This window comes from Engystomops pustulosus, chromosome 5, assembly GCF_040894005.1.
Source record: "Engystomops pustulosus chromosome 5, aEngPut4.maternal, whole genome shotgun sequence".
Lineage (NCBI taxonomy): Eukaryota > Metazoa > Chordata > Amphibia > Anura > Leptodactylidae > Engystomops > Engystomops pustulosus.
Genome location: NC_092415.1, coordinates 138,017,279 through 138,040,850, shown reverse-complemented (window position 1 = coordinate 138,040,850; position 23,572 = coordinate 138,017,279). Strand labels below are relative to the sequence as shown.

At 44.6% G+C, this 23,572-nt stretch overlaps 1 protein-coding gene across 4 annotated transcripts in view; it reads left to right on the top strand.

Moving 5' to 3' along the window:
- FIGNL1 (fidgetin like 1) overlaps positions 1-22,001 on the top strand; it is a 40,314-nt gene extending 18,313 nt beyond the window's left edge. For 2 of the 4 annotated variants that reach the window (XM_072153154.1, XM_072153152.1), the window contains exon 2: positions 19,860-22,001. In XM_072153154.1, coding sequence (XP_072009255.1) covers positions 19,868-21,805 — 1,938 coding nt within the window. In that variant the 5' untranslated portion in view covers positions 19,860-19,867 and the 3' untranslated portion in view covers positions 21,806-22,001. Of the gene's footprint in view, positions 1-11,383; positions 11,492-19,859 lie in introns of all 4 variants that reach the window. The other 2 variants (XM_072153151.1, XM_072153153.1) reach the window with 2 other exon arrangements.
- Positions 22,002-23,572: the final 1,571 nt, after the last annotated feature.

Here is a 23,572-nt window from a genome sequence, read left to right as displayed (position 1 = left end):
TCCACTCACACGGCACACTACTCTCCACTCCACTCACACGGCACACTACACTCCACTCACACGGCACACTCCACTACAATACACTATACTCCACTACAATACACTCACACGGCACACTACACTCCACTCACACGGCACACTACACTCCACTACACTCCACTCACAGGGCACACTACACTCCACTCACACGGCACACTACACTACACTCCACTCACATGGCACACTACACTCCACTCCACTCCACTCACACGGCACACTACACTCCACTCACACGGCACACTACACTCCACTCACACGGCACACTACACTACACTCCACTCACACGGCACACTACACTACACTCCACTCACACGGCACACTACACTACACTCCACTCACACGGCACACTACACTACACTCCACTCACACGGCACACTACACTCACACGGCACACTACACTACACTCACACGGCACACTACACTCCACTCACACGGCACACTACACTCCACTCACACGGCACACTACACTCCACTCACACGGCACACTACACTCCACTCACACGGCACACTACACTCCACTCACACGGCACACTCCACTCCACTCACACGGCACACTCCACTCCACTCACACGGCACACTACACTCCACTACACTCCACTCACACGGCACACTACACTCCACTACACTCACACGGCACACTACACTACACTACACTCCACGCACACGGCACACTACACTCCACTCACACGGCACACTACACTACACTACACTCCACTACACTCCACTCACACGGCACACTACACTACACTACACTCCACTACACTCCACTCACACGGCACACTACACTCCACTACACTCCACTCACACGGCACACTACACTACACTCCACTACCCTCCACTCACACGGCACACTCCACTACACTACACTCCACTCACACGGCACACTACACTACACTACACTCCACTCACACGGCACACTACACTACACTACACTCCACTCACACGGCACACTACACTCCACACTACACTCCACTCACACGGCACACTACACTCCACACTACACTCCACTCACACGGCACACTACACTCCACACTCCACTACACTCCACTCACACGGCACACTACACTCCACTCCACTCACACGGCACACTACACTACACTCCACTCACACGGCACACTACACTACACTACACTACACTCACACGGCGCACTACACTCCACTACACTACACTCACACGGCACACTACACTACACTCACACGGCACACTACACTCCACTACACTCACACGGCACACTACACTACACTACACTCCACTCCACTCACACGGCACACTACACTACACTACACTCCACTCCACTCACACGGCACACTACACTACACTCCACACTACACTCCACTCACACGGCACACTACACTCCACTACACTACACGGCACACTACACTACACTCACACGGCACACTACACTACACACAGTACACTGCACACACTCCACACTCCACTACACTCAAACGACACACTACACTCCACTCACACGGCACACTACACTCCACTACACTACACGGCACACTACACTACACTCACACGGCACACTACACTACACACAGTACACTGCACACACTCCACACTCCACTACACTCAAACGACACACTACACTCCACTCACACGGCACACTACACTACACTCCACTCACACGGCACACTACACTCCACTACACTCCACTCACACGGCACACTACACTCCACTCACACGGCACACTACACTCCACTACACTACACTCACACGGCACACTACACTCCACTACACTACACTCACACGGCACACTCCACTACACTTCACTCACACGGCACACTACACTCCACTACAAATAATGAAGAAGAGACGGTCACTCACCACAACGTGAAGGTTTATTTCAGCCGGTTGGAGCAGGTAGAGAGGTACCGGACACGCCACAAACGACGGACCGTTTCGCGCTTAGAGCGCTTTTTCAGGTCTGTGACATCATATGGTGGGCAGGACCTCTGTTTATAAGCGAGTGTCGGCTCAGTCACCGTGGATACTGTAAACATTACTACCACCATAGATTAAAATCAACGAGCAACTGCGTACACATGAATACAAATAGTCTTGTTAAACTAACTATTTAGACAAGTTTTAGTTTCAACACAATATTGATTAAAGGAATACATTTAACTCATTCCGGTCATTTAACCCTATCGGCCCCATGGCTCTTGTACGGATGATCCATTTTGCTTCGCGTTTGAGGAGCTCTTTATTTCTATCTTCTCCCACTGGGTTAATATTAACCTGTTCAATGCCTGCAAATCTCAATACTTCAGGATTACCTGAATGAGCATTTCTTACATGCTCAATTAGTCTCGGTGAGCCATGTCCCGTTCTTACTGAACTGAGATGTTCACGAAAACGAGTATGTAAGTGTCTAATTGTTTTTCCTATATAAAATCTACGGCACGGGCAGGTTATTACATATACAACATATTGTGATTTACAATTAATAAATTGTTTTAAAGTATGTTTTATGCCTCCCATGGTAATTTTCTTTGTGCCAAGATTAAAATTGCAATAGTTGCATTGCCCACATTTGAAATTACCCTGCGGGATATGTCGTTCAAGCCAAGTGTCCTCTCTGTCGTGGAATCTGCTATGCACTAATTCACTCCTCAACGTTTTACTGCGTCTGAAGGAGACCAGAGGGGGTCTGCAGCTAATAGATGCCAATTTTTTGAAATTGCCGACCTAATAATATTTTCTTGTGCATTATAGGTGAAAGTAAACGTAAATCTCTGTCTTTGTGTGTCTTTTTTGTTTTGCCGAGTGGAATTTTTCCGTTTAAAAAGGAGATCCGATCTTTTTATCTTCATAACTTTTGAACGAGCCTTTTTTAGTACATGTTGGGGATAGCCTCGCATTCTCAGGCGATTTTCAAGTTCATCTGCCTGAGAATTAAAGGTATCCTCCTCACTGTTGATCCTTCGTAATCGCAACAATTGACTGTAGGGAATGCCATCTTTTGTATGGAGAGGGTGAAAGCTGTTATAATGTAAGATTGAGTTAGTAGCTTTCTGCTTTCTATATATACCCTTCTGTGGATAACCCTTTTTCTCCAATAACTACTTTGACATCTAAGAATTCTAGTGATTCTTTACTGAATTTTGAGGTAAATTTCATGTTCATGTTATTCCCATTCAGGTATGTGACGAAGCTATTAAATTCGACTTCGGGACCTTCCCAAATTAAGAAGACATCGTCCACATACCTGAAAAAGGATTTAATGGAACTGACATATGGATTGTTGGTTGTAAAAACGTATCTCTCTTCAAAAACCGCCAAAAAAATATTTGCCAGGGTACAGGCGACCGGAGTCCCCATAGCGGTTCCGACCAACTGTAGGAACCACTTGCCATTGAATTCGAAAGCATTGTGTGACAGTATGAATGTTAGAGAATCACAGACAAAGTCTATAAATGACTCGCTCTTTTCGGTATTGATTAATACATCTCGCACTGCCATTACCGCAGTATTTTGAGAAATGCGAGTATACAGACTTTCAACATCTATAGATGCAATGCTGTAACTCTCCAACCATTCAATTGTTTCAAGACTCTTTAAAAAGGAATTTGTATCTTTTAAGTATGACGTAATATCCTGCAGTAATGGTCGGAGGAGCCAATCAATGTATTTAGAAAGAGGTTCTGTGAGGGACCCTATACCGGCCACGATCGGCCGGCCGGGGGGATTCGTTAAAGATTTGTGTATCTTGGGAATAAAATACCAACTTGGTTTTCGTGGAAATTGTGGTAAAAGTTTAGTGGCACGTTGTTCCGACAGGACTCCTCTCTCTACATATTTTCTAAGATGGGTTTGGAGTCTATCTTTAAATTTTTGTATAGGGTTTTTGTCTAAGGTTCTATATGTAGTGGTGTCGAATAACTGCCGGTGGGCTTCTTGGATGTAATAACTTTTATCCATGATTACCGTATTTCCCCCCTTGTCCGCAGGCTTCACTATTATGTTCTTATTAGAACGGAGAGTAAGAAGTGCCGTTCTCTCCTGAGTCGTAATGTTGTCCTTCGCACGGGGGTAGATTTGTGCATGTACATCTCTCAAGACTTGATTATAAAAGACTGCCAGTGGGGTGCCTGCGGGCAAGGGGGGAGAAAAGGTGGATTGGATGCCACCTGAGAAATTTTCAATTTCTATGGTCTCAGACTCTGCTGAGTTATCATCCTCCAATGATAACAATGTGGTGAGGACCTCTCTGTCCTCTCGGGAGGGGGGAGTATTGGCAATGAAGCCCAGTGGCCCTACAACTGCTGGTATTTCTCCTGCTTTTATTTCCCTTGGTTGTGAAGGATTGCTCTTAAACCACTTAAACAAATTAATTTTTCTTACTGCTTTATATAAATCTATTTCAAAGTCCACTTCGTCAAAGTTCTGCACTAATGCAAAGCTGAGTCCTTTGGACAAAAGGTCGATACAGTCTTGTGACAAAGGTGAGTTAGATAGATTCACCACTACCCCGGGCTCCCTCAGTTCAGTATTCCTGGTTTCTCCTTCATTTATTGTTTTCTCCACGATACTTGCTTGCGTTTCATTGCCAAATTTCTTTTCCGATTTTCTACTGTGACGTCCTCTTCTGATTTTTCGTCTAAAGGGGATGCGTTTTTTGTAATCTCTGAGTTGTCTTTGTTTTTGGATGCACTTGGGTTTACCGGCAAAGTTGTTTCTGCGGTTCCAATGTCTTCCGAAGTGCTAGTATCGGATTCCGTCATCCAGTACTCTGACGATCTTCATTGCCAATACTCCCGAGAGGACAGAGAGGTCCTCACCACATTGTTATCATTGGAGGATGATAACTCAGCAGAGTCTGAGACCATAGAAATTGAAAATTTCTCAGGTGGCATCCAATCCACCTTTTCTCCCCCCTTGCCCGCAGGCACCCCACTGGCAGTCTTTTATAATCAAGTCTTGAGAGATGTACATGCACAAATCTACCCCCGTGCGAAGAACAACATTACGACTCAGGAGAGAACAGCACTTCAGACTCTCCGTTCTAATAAGAACATAATAGTGAAGCCTGCGGACAAGGGGGGAAATACGGTAATCATGGATAAAAGTTATTACATCCAAGAAGCCCACCGGCAGTTATTCGACACCACTACATATAGAACCTTAGACAAAAACCCTATACAAAAATTTAAAGATGGACTCCAAACCCATCTTAGAAAATATGTAGAGAGAGGAGTCCTGTCGGAACAACGTGCCACTAAACTTTTACCACAATTTCCACGAAAACCAAGTTGGTATTTTATTCCCAAGATACACAAATCTTTAACGAATCCCCCCGGCCGGCCGATCGTGGCCGGTATAGGGTCCCTCACAGAACCTCTTTCTAAATACATTGATTGGCTCCTCCGACCATTACTGCAGGATATTACGTCATACTTAAAAGATACAAATTCCTTTTTAAAGAGTCTTGAAACAATTGAATGGTTGGAGAGTTACAGCATTGCATCTATAGATGTTGAAAGTCTGTATACTCGCATTTCTCAAAATACTGCGGTAATGGCAGTGCGAGATGTATTAATCAATACCGAAAAAAGCGAGTCATTTATAGACTTTGTCTGTGATTCTCTAACATTCATACTGTCACACAATGCTTTCGAATTCAATGGCAAGTGGTTCCTACAGTTGGTCGGAACCGCTATGGGGACTCCGGTCGCCTGTACCCTGGCAAATATTTTTTTGGCGGTTTTTGAAGAGAGATACGTTTTTACAACCAACAATCCATATGTCAGTTCCATTAAATCCTTTTTCAGGTATGTGGACGATGTCTTCTTAATTTGGGAAGGTCCCGAAGTCGAATTTAATAGCTTTGTCACATACCTGAATGGGAATAACATGAACATGAAATTTACCTCAAAATTCAGTAAAGAATCGCTAGAATTCTTAGATGTCAAAGTAGTTATTGGAGAAAAAGGGTTATCCACAGAAGGGTATATATAGAAAGCAGAAAGCTACTAACTCAATCTTACATTATAACAGCTTTCACCCTCTCCATACAAAAGATGGCATTCCCTACAGTCAATTGTTGCGATTACGAAGGATCAACAGTGAGGAGGATACCTTTAATTCTCAGGCAGATGAACTTGAAAATCGCCTGAGAATGCGAGGCTATCCCCAACATGTACTAAAAAAGGCTCGTTCAAAAGTTATGAAGATAAAAAGATCGGATCTCCTTTTTAAATGGAAAAATTCCACTCGGCAAAACAAAAAAGACACACAAAGACAGAGATTTACGTTTACTTTCACCTATAATGCACAAGAAAATATTATTAGGTCGGCAATTTCAAAAAATTGGCATCTATTAGCTGCAGACCCACAATTACAAAATACGATGGAGACTAGACCTCTGGTCTCCTTCAGACGCAGTAAAACGTTGAGGAGTGAATTAGTGCATAGCAGATTCCACGACAGAGAGGACACTTGGCTTGAACGACATATCCCGCAGGGTAATTTCAAATGTGGGCAATGCAACTATTGCAATTTTAATCTTGGCACAAAGAAAATTACCATGGGAGGCATAAAACATACTTTAAAACAATTTATTAATTGTAAATCACAATATGTTGTATATGTAATAACCTGCCCGTGCCGTAGATTTTATATAGGAAAAACAATTCGACACTTACATACTCGTTTTCGTGAACATCTCAGTTCAGTAAGAACGGGACATGGCTCACCGAGACTAATTGAGCATGTAAGAAATGCTCATTCAGGTAATCCTGAAGTATTGAGATTTGCAGGCATTGAACAGGTTAATATTAACCCAGTGGGAGGAGATAGAAATAAAGAGCTCCTCAAACGCGAAGCAAAATGGATCATCCGTACAAGAGCCATGGGGCCGATAGGGTTAAATGACCGGAATGAGTTAAATGTATTCCTTTAATCAATATTGTGTTGAAACTAAAACTTGTCTAAATAGTTAGTTTAACAAGACTATTTGTATTCATGTGTACGCAGTTACTCGTTGATTTTAATCTATGGTGGTAGTAATGTTTACAGTATCCATGGTGACTGAGCCGACACTCGCTTATAAACAGAGGTCCTGCCCACCATATGATGTCACAGACCTGAAAAAGCGCTCTCAGCGCGAAACGGTCCGTCGTTTGTGGCGTGTCCGGTACCTCTCTACCTGCTCCAACGGCACACTACACTCCACTACACTCCACTCAGACGGCACACTACACTCCACTACACTCCACGGCACACTGCACTCCACTCCACTCCACTCTCACGGCACACTACACTCCACTCCACTACACTCTCACGGCACACTACACTCCACTCCACTACACTCACACGGCACACTACACTCCACTACACTTCACTCACACGGCACACTACACTCCACTCACACGGCACACTACACTACACTACACTCCACTCCACTTCACTCACACGGCGCACTGCACTCCACTCACACGGCACACTACACTACACACTACACTCCACTACACTCCACTCACACGGCACACTACACTACATTACACTACACTCACACGGCACACTACACTACACTACACTACACTCACACGGCACACTACACTACACTACACTCACACGGCACACTACACTACACTACACTCACACGGCACACTACACTACACTACACTACACTCGGCACACTACACTACACTCCACACTACACTCCACTACACTACACTCACACGGCACACTACACTACACTACACTCCACTCCACTACACTCACACGGCACACTACACTACACTCACACGGCACACTACACTATACTACACTACACTATACTACACTACACTCACACTGCACACTACACTCCACAACACTACACTACACTACACTCACACGGCACACTACACTACACTACACTCACACGGCACACTACACTACACTACACTACACTCACACGGCACACTACACTCCACTACACTACACTACACGGCACACTACACTCCACTTCACTACACGGCACACACTCCACTACACTACACGGCACACACTCCACTACACTCACACGGCACACACTCCACTACACTACACGGCACACACTCCACCCCACTACACTCACACGGCACACACTCCACTACACTCACACGGCACACACTCCACTACACTACACTCACACGGCACACACTCCACTACACTACACTCACACGGCACACACTCCACTACACTACACTCACACGGCACACACTCCACTACACTACACTCACACGGCACACACTCCACTACACTACACTCACACGGCACACACTCCACTACACTACACTCACACGGCACACACTCCACTACACTACACACAGCACATTACACTACACACACTACACTGCACACTACACCACACTCACACTGCACACTACACCACACTCACACTGCACACTACACTCCACTACACTACACTCACACGGCACACTACACTCCACTACACTACACTCACACGGCACACTACACTCACACGGCACACTACACTCCACTACACTACACTCACACGGCACACTACACTCCACTACACTACACTCACACGGCACACTACACTCCACTACACTACACTCACACGGCACACTACACTCCACTACACTACACTCACACGGCACACTACACTCCACTACACTACACTACACTACACTCACACGGCACACTACACTCCACTACACTACACTCACACGGCACACTACACTCCACACTACACTCCACTACACTCCACTACACTACACTCACACGGCACACTACACTCACACGGCACACACTCCACTACACTCACACTGCACACTACACTCACACTACACTACACTACACTCACACGGCACACACTCCACTACACTACACACAGCACATTACACTACACACACTACACTACACTGCACACTACACCACACTCACACTGCACACTACACTCACATGGCACACTACACTACACTGCACACTACACCACACTCATACTGCACACTACACTCACATGGCACACTACACTCCACTACACTACACTCCACTACACTACACTCACACGGCACACTACACTCCACTACACTACACTACACACACTACACTACACACAGCACATTACACTACACACACTACACTACACTGCACACTACACCACACTCACACTGCACACTACACTCACATGGCACACTACACTCCACTACACTACACTCACATGGCACACTACACTCCACTACACTACACTCACACGGCACACACCACTACACTCACACGGTACACACAGCACACTACACTCCACTACACTACACTCACACGGCACACTACACTCCACTACACTCCACTCACACGGCACACTACACTCCACTACACTCCACTCACACGGCACACTACACTCCACTACACTCCACTCACACGGCACACTACACTCCACTCACACGGCACACTACACTCCACTACACTCCACTCACACGGCACACTACACTACACTACACTACACTCATACAGCGCACACTCTCCACTACACCACTCATACAGCGCACACTCTCCACTACACCACTCATACAGCGCACACTCTCCACTACACTACTCATACAGCGCACACTCTCCACTACACTACTCACACAGCACACTCTCCACTACACTACTCACACAGCACACTCTCCACTACACTACTCACACAGCACACTCTCCACTACACTACTCACACAGCACACTCTCCACTACACTACTCACACAGCACACTCTCCACTACACTACTCACACAGCACACTCTCCACTACACTACTCACACAGCACACTCTCCACTACACTACTCACACAGCACACTCTCCACTACACTACTCACACAGCACACTCTCCACTACACTACTCACACAGCACACTCTCCACTACACTACTCACACAGCACACTCTCCACTACACTACTCACACAGCACACTCTCCACTACACTACTCACACAGCACACTCTCCACTACACTACTCACACAGCACACTCTCCACTACACTACTCACACAGCACACTCTCCACTACACTACTCACACAGCACACTATCCACTACACTACTCACACAGCACACTCTCCACTACACTACTCACACAGCACACTCTCCACTACACTACTCACACAGCACACTCTCCACTACACTACTCACACAGCACACACAGCACACACGCCACTGCACTACTCACACAGCACACACTCCACTGCACTACTCACACAGCACACACTCCACTGCACTACTCACACAGCACACACTCCACTGCACTACTCACACAGCACACACTCCACTGCACTACTCACACAGCACTACACTCATTTCTTCGATTATCTTGTAAGTGTTGTCCTACTCTACATCTGACAGCACTGGGACAGAACTTTTGAAAAACATATGATATATGAAAAGACTAACAATGAGTCAGAGTCCCATGATGATACCCAATGTAATCAGAGTCATGCGTAAAACTTACCCATTCAAAGTCAACAGGTGCATGAAAAAGCTGACTACACTAGGATCCCATTTTTGTGCTGTCAGTTATTCATGCAAGTGTTTCAAGGAAGCAGCTCAGTGCTGTGAAATTCTGACACTAGGAGGGATAAAGTGGTCTTCAGAAAGTAATGAAACTGGGACAAGATCCACATACACGCTGCGCTTCTTCCAATATCAAGGGAGATTATTGATTATAAAACATACAAAAACAACTATGCGTTTCAGCTCTGAACAAAAGCCTTCTTCAGGTTGAAATACTTAAAAACATTCAAAGGAAAACTTGATCAACACAACCTCACTCTGTCTCATCTATTGCTCACGTGCATGTGTAATGAAAAAGACACTCTGCTCACTGATACTTGCAAGCTTCTTTTATAAACTAATTTTTCGCTGTCGCCACCTGTACCCAGCTGGTGGTAGACTCACTTTAACGCCGAAGCCACTTTTCACCTTCCTGACACCTTCCTTTCAAATCTGCCCTGTGTCACCATAAGTGGTTATAACTTTGGAATGCTTTAACATATCCAAGTGATTTTGAAATTGTTTTCTCGTGACACTTTGTACTTCATGTTAGTTTTGGTGGTGAAAATTTGGAAAAATGTGCAATTTTCGAAATGAGTCATAACACCAAAAAACGTAATAACTAACATTCACCGAATGTCTACTTTATGTGGACATGGTTTTTTATACATACTCTCATTTTTGTGAGATGTTAAGGGGCTTTGAACGTCAGGAGCAATTTTTCACATTTTCATAAACAAAGCAAAATCCTTCTATTGAGGGACCTGCTCAGGTTTCAAGTCATAGTATCATAGTATATAAGGCTGTAAAAACACGCAAGTCCATCAAGTCCAACCTTTAAGAATTAAATAAATGTTTTAACCCCATAACCGTGATATTTTTTCTCTGCAGAAAGGCATCCAGGCCTCTCTTGAACATGTACATAGGATGCCCCCTTGTCCTGGTCACAGGCCTAGGTATAAAAAGATCTTTGGAGAGATCCTTGTACTGTCCGTTCAGGTATTTGTACATTGTAATGAGGTCTCCCCTCAGTCGTCTTTTTTCTAAACTGAATAATCCTAAATTTTGTAATCTGTCATTGTATTCTAATCCCCCCATTCCCCTAATAATCCTGGTTGCTCTTCTCTGCACCCGTTCCAGCTCTACTATATCCTTTTTATACACTGGTGCCCAAAACTGTACACAATATTCCATGTGTGGTCTGACGAGGGATTTGTATAAGGGCAGAACTATGTCTTTATCATGAGAATCTATTCCTCTCTTGATACATCCCATAATTTGAATTGCTTTAGCAGCAGCCGTCTGGCTCTGGTCACTAAAATTAAGTTTACCATCCACCAATACCCCCAAGTCCTTTTCAGCTCCAGTTTTACCAAGTAATTGACTGTTTAGAACATAATTAAACTTTTTGTTTCCATGGCCCAAGTGCATAACTTTACATTTATCTACATTAAACCTCATCAACCATTTCTCTGCCCACTCCTCAAGCTTCCACAAATCCCTGTAATGCTAAACTATCGACCTCAGTATTTATTACTTTACACAGCTTAGTATCATCTGCAAATATTGAAACTTGACTGTGTAAACCCACTACAAGGTCATTAATAAAATATTAAAAAGAAGTGGCCCCAATACTGACCCCTGTGGCACTCCACTGGTAACGTCAACCCAATCTGAGAATGTGCCATTAATGACGACCCTTTGTTTTCTATCACTAAGCCAATTACTTACCCAAATACACAGATCTTATCCTATTCCCAGCAGTCTCATTTTATATACCAACCTTTTATGTGGCACGGTGTCCGATATACAACATCCACAGCGTCCCCCAGATCCAGTCTTGAACTTACCTCCTCGTAGAAACCAATCAGATTAGTCTGACAGGACCGATCTCTAATAAACCCATGCTGACGCTGGTTTATAAGGTTGTGCACAGTGAGATACTCGAATATAACATCTCTAACAAACCCCTCAAATATTATCCCCACCACAGAAGTTAGACTCACGGGTCTGTAGTTTCCAGAATCGCTATTTGATTTTTTTTTGTATATTGGTACCACATTTGCTATGCGCCAGTCCTGTGGAACATAACCAGACCTCAGTGAATCTTCAAATATTAAAAATAACGGTCTGTCTATCACGATACATAGTTCATGCAGAACCCGGGGGTGTATGCCATCTGGCCCCGGTGATTTATCTATCTTAGTGGTTGCGAGGGGCGCCGTACCTCTTCCTGGGTTAAACTGTTGACATTCCAAAAAGAATTTACATTATTCCTCATTGTGTCTTCCACCAAGGGATCTTCCTGGGTAAAGACAGTTGAGAAGGCGACATTCAGTAGATTGGCCCTTTCCTCATCTCCTTCCACCATGACCCCCATGTTATTTCTAAGGGGACCCACACTCTCTGTTTTTAGTTTCTTATCATTTATATACTTGGGATTTGGGATTATTTTTGCTCTCCCTGGCAATTTTTCTCTCAGTCTCTATTTTTGCAGCCTTTATCTGCTTTTTACAGGATTTATTTTTCTCTCTATAATCCTGTAATGCCTCATCGCTACCTTCACGTTTTAGCACCTTACCTTTCTCGCTTATTGCTTACCTTACAAGACTAGTTAGCCACATTGGCTTTTTCTTGTTCCTCTTATGCTTTTTCCCATAAGGTATGTGTTTCTCACAGGACTTTTTCAGAATATATGAGAAAAAGTCCCATTTTTTTTTTTTGGGGGGGGGGGGGGCTTTTGTCTTTGAGAACATTATGCCAGTCTATGACTTTAAGGTCTTCCCTTAGTTGCTGAAAATTTGCCCTCCTGAGTGTTGGTTGCCCCTTCCCTAACGCTCTTAGTAGAGTGTAATACAAAATCAATGATATTATGATCACTATTCCCCAGTTCACTTAGCAGCATTTCCTCTGCTGCCTCCAATATATTTGGAGTCTTATAACAAACCCCTAGTAATATTTTATTATCCTTTTTCCCTCCCCTTACCTCCACCCATAGAGACTCCACATTTGCATTTATGTTACTGATGTCATCTCGCAAGACAGGCTTGAGGCAAGAATTTACATATAAACAAACCCCTCCCCCTTTTTTATTTATACGATCCTTTCTAAAAAGACTATAACCATCTATAGTAACAGCCCAGTCATAGCTACTGTCCAGCCATGTCTCGCTGATACCCACTATATCATATTTCTGCTCCAACATCAAGAGTTCCAGTTCCTCCATTTTGTTTGTGAGGCTTCTGGCATTTGTGTACATACACTTTATATGGTTTTCCCTGTCCGTATTCCTTTTGTCCTTATTCCCCAATATCATTCCAGCCCCCCTTCCTCCCCCATGGACTATGACTCTTCCCAGCTCTCTGGATGACCTTGAACACAGTAATCTGGGCACCACACGTTTCAACTGCACTCAGGCAGAAATGGTAGCCTTATCTTCCCTAGAGAATAACCCAAATATTGTCATTAAGCCTTCGGACAAAGGCGGCAATATCGTAGTTATGGAAACCACACAATACCAGACCATGTGCCAAACTTTACTCATGGACAAATCCAGCTACACCATTCTCCCTCAGGACCCCACTGCACCCTATCTCAAAGAACTCCGGGATATTCTTACACCAGCCCTGAGAGACAAACTCATATCCCAGGATGAATTTGACTTTCTCATGCCCAGACATCCAAAAACAGCCACCTTCTATGGACTACCCAAGATACATAAAGGCATGACCCCACTAAAAGGCAGACCTATCGTATCAGGACTTCAATCTTTATGTAACAATCTGGGCATATACATCGACAAAATCCTAGCCCCCTTTGTCACCTCTCTCCCGTCATACACGCGGGACACGACGGATTTGCTTAGAAGACTGGATGGTTTATACCTATCCCCACTAAGCACACTCGCTAGTATCGATGTGGAGGCCCTATACACTTCTATCCCCCATGACTTGGGACTGAAAGCAGTCAAGTTCTACTTGGACGGAAGGGGGACGCAGTACAGGGCCCATAATCTCTTTGTCTTACAGATTCTGGAATTCACCCTCACTCATAATTTTTTTACCTTCAATGGTAAATTGTTCCACCAGCTCAGGGGCACGGCTATGGGGAGCGCTTGCGCCCCCAGCTACGCCAATCTGTTCCTGGGCTGGTGGGAACATTCCTGCGTGTTCAGTGAAGACTCTGGCCCACGATGGATAGAACTAGCCTCCCTATGGGCCAGGTATATTGATGATATCTTCATCATATGGGAGGGCACTAATGCAGCCTTCATCGAACTTGTCCAGGACCTCAACACCAATACCCTGGGGCTCAAATTTACTTTTGAAACACATCCCTCTTGCCTCCCTTTCCTTGACGTCAAGATAACCAAATCACCTACAGGAGAGGTACAGACCACCATATATCGTAAACCAACAGCAACCAACTCCCTATTACGGTGGGAATCTCACCATCCCCCAGCACTTAAGAGAGGGATTCCCTTTGGACAATACCTTCGAATCCGCAGAAATTGTTCCACCCATCATGAATTCCTACATCAAGCGAAGATCCTTAGAGATCGCTTTAGACAACGCGGGTATCCCGATCACATCTTGCGGAAAGCATACCAACGAGCGACATCACTCGAACGCACAACCCTACTTTCCCCCAGACCGACTCCCGCTAATGACTCTCTTATCCGCCTGATAGGCACGTACGATGGAGCCTCAAGTCAGATAAAAAATATACTTAAGAAACACTGGCATATCCTCAGAATGGATCCCGATTTATCCCCACATCTGACTCTTGCCCCCAGCATTACATATAGGCGCGGCCACAACATCAGGGACAGAATTGTCCATAGCCATTATACCAAACCCTCCACCTCCTCCATGTGGATTCACAGGGAGATAAAAGGTTGCTTTCGATGTAGTGGCTGCATTGCCTGCAAAGTAATCACCTGTGCACGGACCTTCACTAGCAACGTGACCGGTACCACGTACACCATAAAGAGATTCATCAACTGCCTATCTAAAGGTGTCATCTATAGAGCCTCATGCCCTTGCGGTAAGGAATATATAGGCAAATCCTTCAGGGAATTCCGCAGACGCATCGGTGAACATCTGGGCGACATCCGACATAATAGGGACAAACCATTATCCCGACATATGAATGAGGTCCACAACGGCAAGACTGATGGCCTTAACTTCATAGGCATTGACCTTATTGACCCCCCCAAGCGGGGTGGTGACTGGGACCGTATCATTTTGCAGAAAGAAGCACAATGGATTTACCGTCTCAAAACCTCCACCCCGCTCGGACTCAATGAACAACTCAGCTTCACCTGTTTTATCTGACCCCCACATACCCATATCTCCTCCATCTTGATGTCCCGTCTCTGTTTCCTCAGACCAGACGTTAATCCTATAATTGGCCCCTCCACCTAACCCACGGTTACAGGGACCTTCTCCTCCATCTTGTTCTATGACCATTCTTATACATTCCCTTTGGTTTATCTGTGGTCCGTGTTTCACTCCCCCTCTCCACATCTTACCTAAGATGTGCAGTCCTCTGGGGAACCCGACCACTCTTGCACACCTTAGCCCCTGGCCGGGGTGCTCTCCGATGCAAAGTGACAATTCTCCTGGCGGTCCGAGCGGCGGCTGCGCTCCCTGCCTCGCGTCCCTTCCCATGGGTTGCATGGCAACGCTCGAGCCCAGCCTCCGCCCCCGCCCCCTTTGCACCGGCCCCACCCTCCATCACTCCAGGTGCTCTGCGCATGCGTCCCATTGACGCCATTTTGGTGAAGCCTCGCCAGCTGTCAATGGGCGAGCTCTAGGGTTTGACCGGACGCATATATCTCCCGACGTCCCCGCCGACAATATGCCGAGTTTGCTCCATTGACCACTCGACACGGACGCCCATCAACTTTGGTGCGTCTCCCCATCACCACCGGCCTGTTTACCATTACGGAACACGCCTCTTACTCCTGACTGGACATTTGGAAGGTAAGACCCGCATATATTTCCCTCCAGCCTGGGGCCGACACTCACCAATACTAAACTGTATTCGGGCCCCCACCAGGGCTCCCTTCCTCCAGCCAGATTTACCTAAGTCCCACTCATAGGCATCTTACCTGCGGACACCCTATTCATTCACTTCTAAGTGCAGGAATACACCGGTAAGCCTTTACCTGTTACCATCATAATTCCCTCATCTTTATCACAAGATCACTCCTAACTCCCTGATAACTTTCCCCCACAGGTCCTCATTTCCCCTGAAGAGCCTGTTGCACACAGGCGAAACATGGCATGTAGGGAGTCCTGACCTACAGGGAATTCCTGACCCACCGGGGAACCCGTCTGTACCATCACGGGGGTCCCGATCCACAGGGAACTCTGATCCAACAAGCAACCTACCCAGACGCATTGGATCTCCCCCTCTCCCCTCCCCCCCCCCTTATTCCGCAACAACACTCCTACTAGGGTGTCATCTTGGGCACCCACCAGTATGCTCATTGTCTGCTCTCCCTCCATTGGGATTTGACTTGACGTGCATACTTCTCTTTTCTGCCTTGACCCCATCATACGTCACGGCTATTCTTCACTTGCAGCTCCGGTTGGCACTCTTCCATTGACGCTACTACCGGACTCACGCCTCCAGGCTCCTTCACCACACTGGGGCGTTTTGACAGCGACTATTCCTGACCGAGTACCTTTACCCCCTTCACGTTCTCCCTGCCTCTCTCCCCTTTAGTGTAGGGTGAGGCAACCGAGAGTAGGGTTAGGTTCCGGTCGGGGTGGCAGTCGTCTAGGACTGCGGTCCCGAATTAGGCTATAACCAGGGTGTAATAGGTCCCTCCCTATTTCTACATTAGGGTTCACCAGGGACCCCCACCCCCACCCCTAGGGCACACTGACCCTATACTATCTCTCAATGAGAGATTTCTTCTCTCCTTGTCGGCTCACTGCATTGATCCCCACTCCCACGATCACTTGCAGCGTATTTTTTGTTCACCTTTTGTGTTAATAAACTTTACTGTTATCTTCCACCATTTGTACTCTTTTTATCTTCCCAGCTCTCTATCTACACTGTCTATTTGCCCTGCACAAGTGTAGTTGCCCTCCCCCCAGGTCTCTAGTTTAAACACTCCTCCAACCCTCTAGCCATTTTTTCCCCCAAAACAGCTGCACCCTCCCCATTGAGGTGCAGCCCATCCCTACTGTAGAGCCTGTAGCTGACAGAAAAGTCAGCCCAGTTTTTCATGAACCCAAACTCCTCCTTCCTACACCAACTTTTGAGCCACTTATTTACCTCCCTGATCTCCTGCTGCCTTTCTGGTGTGGCACGTGGTACAGGTAGTATTTCGGAGAAAACTACCTTTTGAGGTCCTTGCCCTGAGCTCATGGCCTAAATCCCTGAAATCATTTTTAAGGGCCTTCCACCTACCTCTTACTTTGTCATTAGTGCCAATGTTGACCATGAGCGCTGGTTCCTCACCAGCCCCTCCCAGTAATCTGTCAACCCGATCCGCAACATGCCGAACCCGAGCACCCGGCAAACAACACACTGTTCGGTATGCACAGTCTTTGTGACAGATGCCATGTCTTGCTGCAGCATTGCTATCCCCCTCATCCGCAAGCCTTCCCTCCCCACCCCCATACTTCCCTCCCCACACCCATCTTCCCCAGAGAGTTTGTGCTCCAGGAGGGCTTCCAGATGAGCTATTTTCACACATCCCACACAGCAGTATTCCCCCTCGAACGGCTGTTCAAGTAAAGCATATATGGCACAGGATGTACACTGTATAGCAATGCCACTTATGGAGTCCATTGTGCTAATGGGGAATACAATAGAAATATGCACGGAAAGAAGAATTTACAGTCAAAGTAACACAAAATACAGCAGTTATCTGCTAAAGTCCCTCAAACTTAAGTCCCTTAAATGTAAGTCACACTTAGGACTCTGCACACACTTCGGATCAATGCACACTCGCCACCAAGCTCCCACACTCGCTTTTCTGATGCTTTTTTAAAGGTTATGTGCCACAAAACTCTGCTGAGCTCACTGCAACAAGATCTGGCTGCAAAACCCTGCAAGTCACTGAAAGGCCTAAATAAAAGTAAAACCCCATAAATTACTCCATTATAGAAACTACACCCCTCAACGTACGTAAAACAACTTTTATGAAGTTTGTTAACCCTTTAATTGGTTTACAGGGGTTAAAACAAAATCGAATGCAATTTTGAAATAAAAATTTTTTTGGCTAAATGAATGTGTTTTTCATAAAATGTACAAATTCTCAGAGGATAAAATACCAAAACGGTCCTCAAAATGTGATACCCAATCTCTCCCGTGTATAACAATCCCCCATATGTGGTGGTAATCGGCTGTATGGGCACACGCCAGAGCATTGAGGGGGGAGCTGCGCCATTCACAGCAGATTATGCATTGTCACTTTATAATGGCTATACAATCTTTATTTTTTTGGCAATTTGGACATAAGGGCTTATTTTTGTGACATGAGATGCACTTTACAAATATTTCATATAAGTGGGTCTGTAGCTTTTTGATGAGATTTTATTAATTCTTTAATGTATGGAGGAAAAGAAAATTGTCAAATTGGGGTTTCTTTTTTTTGTATATTTTGGGGGTCTTACACCATACACTAAAAATACTATAATATTTTTATTCTATAGATCACTACGATTACGTTGATACCTAATTTTTATAGTTTTTCATTTATTTTTACAATTTTACTGGAAAAAAACCTAATATAGAGGAAATCTCATTTGTTTTTGCATCGCCATCTTTTCGGAGACGTAACTTTAATATTTTTTGGTTGACAGAGCTAGTTTAGGGCTTATTTTTTACATGTTGAGTTGTCCTTTCAATTGGAACCATTTTGGCGCACAGAATTTTTTTTGATCAGTGTGTCACAGCTGGTAAGCGCCGCGGAGGGGGGGGGTCCGAATCCAGTTAAATGCCCCTAGCACGCCGCGGTCAGTGCGACCGTGGCGTGTTGGGGGTTAACACCCGCGATCGGAGAAATCTCCGATCGCGGGTGTTAGAGGCAGGTGTCGGCTATAATATATAGCCGACACCCACAGCTTCTGGCCCCGGCTCCTACTCTTATGTGATATCAAGGGCTATACCTGGATTTAAGAACTGACTGCCAGAAGTTTGACACCCGATGCCAGACTCATAAACTGCTTTCACTCATTAACCTTTTTCACTGGCCTATGTGGTCACTTCCATTGGTAACGGGACTGCCTTCCCACTTATTTCTATTAAAGTACTGAAGCCTACATATAAAATGTTTGTATTGTAAATAAAAATTCTGTATTCTATATATTTTCTTTTATATTTTCTTTGTTTTAAATTACAGATCTGACTATGCAGACACCTGACCCCAGCTCTGTTCACTTGAGAGAATGGCAACAAAATGTGTTTGCTCTAAAGTCTGACACCTGCTCCCCTGTACAGAAGGCAGATGTATATCGTGCACATATATCCCAGATTCAGTATGCATGGGCAAATTCTGAGATCTCCCAGGCATCGGCAGTCCACCTGTTCAAAAAATATGCAGAAAAGTATGCTGCCATCATTGACTCTGACAAGGAGGGGAATGGCCTAAATAACTACGCCGACAGCATCATGTCTTTGGCCAGATGTCCACGCAGTGACAGTGACATGTGGCAGTCGTCTTTGACTACCAACAATATTTTTAAATTAGAATGTGTAAAAGAAATGCTTGATTCTGCTAGATCAGGCCTGCAGTCCCAGTTGTGTTCTGCAGATGCATCACATAGTGTTGATAATGGAGTCAGCACTTTTGAAAATTCTTTGGTCACAAGTCATTTAGGGCATAAAGGGATAAAAAGTTTCTCAGAAGAGACAGCTATCGCAAACTCTAACTTGCTTCAAGATACAGATTTTCCAAAACCACCATATTTTAAATATACAGATAAAAATACTTCATCAGCTGTTCCCTGTGGCACTAAAACGATGCCCACAACTCCAATATTTGGAAAAAACAATGCACCAATTTCTGCAAATAAAAGCGGCACACCTTTTCAAAGTACCTTATCTACTGGATCTTTTACAAATGCAGGAAAAAGGAAGGCTTTTAATGAAATGGTTGAAGATAGAGACCAGAGACAAACAATATGTGGTCCACTTGAAGAAAGTGGCTTTAAAACGGCTAAAGAACAATTGTGGGTTGAACAGCAGAAAAAAAATAACCAGTCTCGCAATACAGGTCCTGGATTATATGGTACAGGAAAAAAATCACTGGGGGCAGCACGCTCACGTGGGCTGCATGGGAAATTTGTTCCTCCAATTGCAAAACAAGATGAGGGTGATAATTGTGCTGGTCAGAAAAAAACTTATACAGCTGGTAACAATGACTCAAATGTGCCTTCTGATGAGCGTCTGAAGAACATAGAGCCAAAAATGATTGAGCTCATCATGAGTGAGATTATGGACCATGGCCCTCCAATTAATTGGGATGATATTGCTGGGTTGGAGTTTGCTAAAACTACTATAAAGGAAATAGTGGTGTGGCCTATGCTGAGACCAGATATATTTACTGGTCTTCGGGGACCACCAAAAGGTATGCTTCTCTTTGGACCCCCAGGGACAGGAAAAACACTGATCGGAAAATGTATTGCATGTCAATCTGGTGCTACGTTTTTTAGCATAAGTGCATCATCATTAACATCCAAATGGGTTGGTGAAGGAGAAAAGATGGTTCGTGCTCTCTTTACAGTGGCAAGATGCCATCAACCTGCTGTAATTTTTATAGATGAGATAGATTCACTATTATCACAGCGTGGTGATGGTGAGCATGAATCTTCCAGGAGAATTAAAACAGAATTTTTAGTGCAATTAGATGGTGCCACAACTTCCTCTGAGGACCGCATACTTGTGGTTGGTGCTACTAACCGACCTCAAGAGATAGACGAGGCTGCTAGAAGGCGACTTGTTAAGAGGCTATATATACCTCTTCCTGAAGCTTCAGCTAGAAAGCAGATTGTTGTTAACCTGATGTCTCAAGAAAATTGTTGTGCTACAGAGAAGGAAGTGGATGCTATAGTTCTACAAGCCGAAGGGTTTTCTGGTGCAGATATGACTCAGTTGTGTCGAGAAGCTGCCCTTGGTCCAATTCGTAGCCTACAGGCCTTTGATATTTCAACCATTTCACCTGATCAAGTCAGGCCTATTGCTTACATAGATTTTCAAAATGCCTTTCAAACAGTTAGACCCAGTGTTTCCAAGAAGGACTTAGAATTGTATGAAAACTGGAACAAAACATTTGGATGTGGAAGATAAAAAAACGAACATGGAGAACCCACCCAGTAATGATAAAATAAATGTCAATGGTCTATCCTATTTTTTTTCTTTTTCTACGATTATTTGAATTTTTTGAAGACTTCGGTGGATGTTGCCTTATGTTCAGCCTTGTGTACAACAGTTTATGCATTTCAACTGAAGTCACTGTCAAATAAAATGTATTCTACCATTCTAATGTATTCTTATCAGTTTTAGTGCCAGTTCAATATGTTGTTGTTTTTTACTTTTCTTTTTTTTAACTATAGGGCTGGGTGATTTTGCTTAAGGGGATGACCGCAATTATAAGACCATAATAGGGTCAGCCATATTCTACTTGCCATGATAAAGTTTTGTGCTTACGACTGAGATTCAAGTGACCCATAGGTACTAGGATTTGGAGTAGGAATATGAGTTGCTGTTCCCTTTTAAATACTTCTACAATTTTCTCGACATACAGAGAGTTCCCATGTTAAACATCTACCCTGTTCAACGTCTTCCCTATGCAGAGTGGATACGGAAATTATTCTTTCCCCTTTACATTTTTCACTCTTAGTTTCATTGCAGCCAGTGGGTGAAATTAAAAAGTGTTTTTTTTGTTTAAAAATGTACATCTTGACAGAAATATAGATATTTTTGCTATTTTATTAAACAAGAAAATCTGAAATATCACATGGTCATAAGTATTCAGACCCATTCTGTGACATGCATATTTAACTCTTATGCTGTTAATTTCCTTTTGATCCTCCTTCATTGAAGTCTAGCTGTGTTTAATTAAACTTATTGGACTTTGATTTGCAAAGGCACACACCTGTCTATAAAAGAGCTCACTGTGCATGTGATCATGAGATCTATGGAACTGCCCAAGGAGGTGAGAGACATAATTGTGGCAATGCACAGATCTACAAAAGAATTTCTGCAGCACTCAAGGTTCCTAAGAGCATAGTGACCTCCATAATCCTTAATGGAATAAGTTTAGGACAACCACAATTCTTCCTTGACCTGGCCGTCCAGCCAAACTAAGCAATCGTGGGAAAAGAGCCTTGGTGAGAGAGATAAAGAAAAACCACAAGATCACTGTGGCTGAGCTCCAGAAGTGCAGTACAGAGATGGGAGAAAGTTCCACAAAGTCAACTATCACTGCAGCCCTCCACAAGTCGGGGCTTTATGGTGGAGTGTGCCGACGGATGCCTCTCCTGAAAGCCTGAATACAGTTTACAAAAATAACATGAAGGACTGCTAGATTATGAGAAATAAGATCCTCTAGTCTAATGAGATGAAGTTCAAAGTGGTATGTGTGGAGAAAACCAGGCACTGCTAATCTCCTTACAAATAAAATCTCATCAATGAAACATGGTGGTGCTATTTGGGTGTTTTTCAGCCACAGGTACAGGACAACTGGTTGCACTTGAAGGAAAAATGAATGCGGCCAAGAAAATAGAGTTCCTAGATGAAAACCTCATCAGAGTGTTCTGAACCTCCGACTAGGCCAAATCTTCACCTTTCAACAAGACAATGACCCTAATCACACGGCTAAAATAACAAAGCAGTGGCTTCAGAACTCTGACCATTCTTGACTTGCCCATCCAGAGCCTTTACCTAAACCAAATTGAGCATCTCTGGAGAAACTTGAAAATGGCTGTCCACCAATGTTCACCATTCAACCGAAGGGAACTGGAGAGGATCTGCAAGGAAGAATGGCGAGGATCCACGTGTGGAAAATTTGTTACGTCATTCCCAAGTAGACTCATTGCTGTAGTAGCTCAAAAG